We start from the raw sequence: 5,000 nt of genomic DNA, 5'->3' as shown, positions 1-5,000 counted from the left end.
GCTGAGTGTATATGCTGAATTTGAGATCTGTGTTTTGCTTTCAACATTATGGTTGTGTTTGAAAGATCCTGTACTGCATACTATCTACTACAAAATATACAAATGGAATACACAAAAACCAGCAACACATTGATCTCAACCCATAATGCAACATGGACGTCTGTTGTGTAAAGAGAAGCAGTTTCACTTCTGTGTGTTCAGCATTTAGTGCACGGTGCTGTTGACATGATGCAAAGTTAACTTGCACCGTCCATTAAATGCTCACAGTAAACTGCTATAGCAGGCACTGTAGCACCTAAATAAATAGTGAACACCCGGAGGTGAAACGCTGCGGCTTACTTCACGTTCAGTTCTCCCTTCAAAATGCAGACTGAAACTGCAACTCACACAGTAATGGTAGTTTGTATTCTCCTCATAGATTGGACAAGGGAATTGTTTCATGGCAAAAGAGATCGACTTTTTAAATTTGGAAGAAAGTCCACTCTCTGAATTTGACTGAGTGCTTTCCAGGGAGCCTCCCAGAAATCACCCATGAATGATGAACGATGAGGACAGACAGTGGCAGGGTGACCTAGTGGTTCGACCGTCCAGCCAGAGGAACCAGTCCAAGCCGCTGTGTTTTACAATCCTCCTCCCTGCTGAAGTGTCCTTGAGCAAAACACTGAGTCCCCACCAGCTCCAGCAGTGCTGCTCTGTAGCTCAGCCTGACCTCTGACCTCCCTGTGCAGGCGGGCGAACAAAAAGAGAATTTCCCTATGGGGATTAATAAAGTATCATTTGAATGCACATTATCATTTGAATGGAGCCGATTGTATCTTTATCAATCGACATTTCGGCCTGCGGACCTTTCTCTGGAAATACACGATACGACCTTGTCACGCCAAGTCTCCTGTATCTCCTGAGAAAGGTCTGCTGACTGAAATGTCAAATGATGAAGATAAAATCGGCTGTACGCCTCCCACCTCTTTTCATTGCTTCAACTCGGACCCCATGTATTTCAATAACCCATCTCTGCACAGTAGCATCTTAAGCAAGGTCTACTCTTATCTGTTTTGTAACTAGGGTCCCTTTTTAAACCGACCTACCGCATTTAGGAATCTACCAACACATGCAAATACACACAACACACAGTTTATCAAGACATGTTTGCTGGGAGTTATTATAGGGAACACCATATATGAGATCACTAGGTAAAAACAAATGATCAACAACTCTTTGATAAGTATATACTTATTCTCCATTCAGGTCTCCTGCAGCTTATAAAGATGAGAAAATAGATTTTTCTGACAACTAAGTATGTTTCTGGGACAAAACAGCACAAAATGCCACAGACAAATCTTTCAAATCTTAGTGTGCACTCATTGCAGTGTTATTGCACAAGACCAAAGGCCAACTAAAGCAAACTTAAGAAACAGCAAACACTGACATTCTCTCTCTCGCTCTCTCGCTCTCTCTCGCTCTCTCTCTCTCTCTCTCTCTCTCTGTCCCTGTGGTCAACAATCCCTCTGCTGGCCTTTATCCCCAAATCCCCATGGACAGAGAGTCAGGAGAGAGGGAACGCTTAAATGCTTTGAATGATGGTGTGGAATGCTAAAAAGAAGTGTGTGAGGAAAGGGGGGGTGCTAGCTTTTTTTTTTTTAGGGGGGGGGGGGGGGGGTAGAGCAAGGAGAAGGGAGGGAGAGAGAGAGAGGTCTCCTGTCTGGTCTAGGGGATCTGGTATGCGTGACTGAACAAGAGAGGGAGAAAGAGAGGAAAAAAAGGAAAAAATCTCCCCCAAAACCTGCCTTTCTAACTTCTAAAGAGAGACAATGGCTACTGACTGGCCTGGCAACCCCTGTGTCTGTGTGTGTGTGTGTGTGTGTGTGTGTGTGTCACTCCAAACACAAGACACGTCCTGAAGCAAAGCAGAGAGAGGGAAATCTAGCCCTATAACCAACTTTAGCCCTCATTACTCCACACAGAGTCAGTTCTCCTATGTATGAAATAAAACACCACAAAAATAAGCAACACTAATATCCAAAACCTTCCTTTAGAGCCTCGCATTTAAATCATGAAATCCAAGACCACAAAACATACACAAACCGCCCGGTGCTGTGAAACCTTGAGACCTTACATGTGAAATTCAACTGCCCTCCCAGTTCAGCCAAACGCTGTTTTGTTGATTTCTGGATACAAAAAAAAACAAACAAAAAAACACAGACGATCCTGGTGAAAAATCAGCAGGGCAGAACAGCTTCCGATAATAGACGCCTTGGTGGTAATTAATTACACCGGCAATGCAGCCAAATCAAGACGGCAAGCATCCATTTTGAATCTCCTCGTAAATAATATAACAACACAACTGCATTTTCACTCCAGTGTTTCGGCTCTTTGTGAACAAAACGACTAGACTAGACTGGCTCCATTGAATGCAGGCCGATAAGGGACAATGCTGAAGAAGAAGAAGAAAAAAACAAAAATGCGTGGGTGGTTATTAGGAGCATTGTATGAAAACCAAATAACCTCTGTCTATTAAATGCGTTTGAATATGGACAATATCATTGTGGGACAAGGCCACATCAGTACCGGCTCTCTTGTGGGAACAAAACCATTTCTAAAGCTCTTTGGAAAGTGGGATTTTGCCACATTCTTGTTAGAAAGAAAGGCTCAAATTGAACAGTGCATTGGCAGACAGTAAACAATGAAGTACTACACCTACACAAAAGCAGTCCACATCGCTCTTTTCGTTCATTATATAAATATCTTTAATTGTTTTAACCGTAAGAATATAAAACAATTTAATTTTGGGATTCTGCATTTTTTTTCTTTACAAACACATAATATACAGTACATTTTTATTTAAAACACACACAGCTTTTTCAGCAGGACGCACATCCGTATTCATTTTCTAGCAGGTCATTGCATTACATGGTAAGAAACGCACACAGGCCTTGGTGTGTGTGTGTGTGTGTGTGTGTGTGTGTGCATGTGTGTGTATGTGTGACACGCATTCCGCTTGTAACCCGAGACAGAGAGAGAGAGAAAGAAAAATAATCGATTGCTCCTTATTCTAAGCATGTCTCAAAATGGATTCAGGTTATTTTTATTCCAAGAGAGAAATAGAGAGAGAGAGAGAGAGAGAGAGAGAGAGAGAGAGAGAGAGAGAGAGAGAGAGAGAGAGAGAGAGAGATGGAGAAAAGAGGGGGAGAAAGATATTCCTTCCCTTTTTCACCAGTGAGAGCAACATGAATATGAATGCAACCTGTGTTGGCATTACGTGGAGGACAAAACAAAACAAAAACAAACCTTGAAACAACCCCTGATTCGTTCAATCAATAAAGGGCATAGGATATCTATATAGAAATCACTTCAATTTGAAGTACGATGCTCTGAACAAACATCCAGACATTCATTTCCACCAAATATCTACCAGCATCCCCTAAAGAAAAACACCTATAATGTTCCTTTAATATTCTAATAGGGACTTAAAGCGTGTCCCCGGTACTCAATAATGACTTTATGGTAGTTTTATCTCCTATGGTATCGCTATGATATTCCTATAGGGACTTATAGTTTTGCTGTAATATCTGTATAGTAGTATTATAGGATCTCTATAGTTATTTTTCATTAGGGTTAGCAGATACTCCATCAGCAGAATGGGTCACACTCCTTTATATCGGTCTAAGCTTGAATACAACGCGGCTCCAATGGCCTTAAAGTTGGACTTAAACCTCCAAAATAAATGACAGAAATAAACAAAAAAAAAAGCTCTTGGACGCAAGCGGGTTTAGTCTGTATTTGCATAAAACGCAGCTCTTTCTTTTTAATCTGAACAGATTGTTTACATTTCCTGAAACTCTTGTTTGCTTTCTCTCTCCCTCTCTCTGAGAAATTGTTCCTATTTGTGGGGGCAAATTAACAAAAAGGTAGTTAGATTGTGTCCTGGTCTCCTTTCTCCAGCTCTTCTCAGGAGGAGGGCGGGACGGAGGGGTGGGGGAGGGGGCAGACACTCAGTCCCTTTAGGCACATTTTCTCCCAGTCTCTCATTCTTTCTTTCCTTCTTTTAAAACAGCAGACACCCTAAACGCGCTGAAAAACAACCACATACGAGGTAGCCAAATGTTTTAGGCGTGATGGCTGTAGTGGAGATTAGTAATAAATGTCTCAAATCCAGACGACACTGCAAAGAAATGTCCATCACAACAAGTCATTTAGTCTCATATTCAGTCGTAAAATCTTATTTTTCTTAAAACGGAGAAAAAGAAAACCTGTCAGTGGATTCAGATGACTCCAGAAAATTCCTGAAACAAGTGTCAGCATCAAACAAGGCAGATTATTCTACTAGTAGCAAGAAAATTACACTTGCTTCAATAAAATGTCTGAAACAAGCTGATTTGCATTGGAAACAAGTGAAGTTATCTGACCCCACTGGCAATTTTTAAGATATTAAGAGTCAATATGAGATTAAACAATTTGACGTGGATGTTTTTGCAGCGTATCAACACAAAAGTAAAAGTTTTAATTGCTTCCTACCGGGCGGAATATTGTGTTACTATATCAAATGTCTTGCGCAGACTAATTTAAATCGCCAAAGGAAAATAAAAACTCATTTGAACATAAAATCCTATAACATGGGAGAAGCACACCTCACACAGCGACACAGGAGGGAAAAGGAAGGTTTTCTCTCTTTTTAAATAAGAAAAGAAATTTCCCCGCCCATCCACCCCTCGACCCCCCCTCCTCCTCCTCATGTCCCCCTCTGTCCCCACAATAATAATAAAAAAAAAAAAACAACCTCATTTCCAATCACCTCACTTTCTCACTCTCTGTCATCTGCCAGAGTCCCAGGTTCAACACTTTAAGGCAGGGGAGCTGTGTGATCCTCTCCAGTCCCCTCTTGGTGATCTTGGTACATCCATACAGGTCGATGCCCGCCAGCTGGGTCAGGTGGTCGGCTATGAGCTCCAGCCCTTTGTCCGTGATGCGCACACACTGTCCGATGTTCAGGGTCCTCAGCTCGT

General features: G+C 41.8%; 1 protein-coding gene across 1 annotated transcript in view; it reads right to left on the bottom strand.

The window, feature by feature from the left end:
• Positions 1-4,741: 4,741 nt before the first annotated feature.
• Positions 4,742-5,000, bottom strand: part of fbxl14b (F-box and leucine-rich repeat protein 14b) — a 1,864-nt gene continuing 1,605 nt past the window's right edge. The window contains exon 1 of the mRNA XM_071529165.1: positions 4,742-5,000. This exon is cut by the window's right edge and continues 1,605 nt beyond it. Coding sequence (XP_071385266.1) covers positions 4,786-5,000 — 215 coding nt within the window. The 3' untranslated portion in view covers positions 4,742-4,785.

The sequence above is a fragment of the Centroberyx affinis genome, unplaced genomic scaffold (genome assembly GCF_046629955.1).
Source record: "Centroberyx affinis isolate AG114_WGS23_722 - 3 ecotype Tasmania unplaced genomic scaffold, CSIRO-AGI_Caff_v1 ptg001773l_1, whole genome shotgun sequence".
Taxonomy (NCBI): Eukaryota; Metazoa; Chordata; class Actinopteri; order Beryciformes; family Berycidae; genus Centroberyx; species Centroberyx affinis.
Note: the sequence above shows the minus strand (reverse complement) of the source record. Positions and strands in the feature narration are given on the sequence as shown.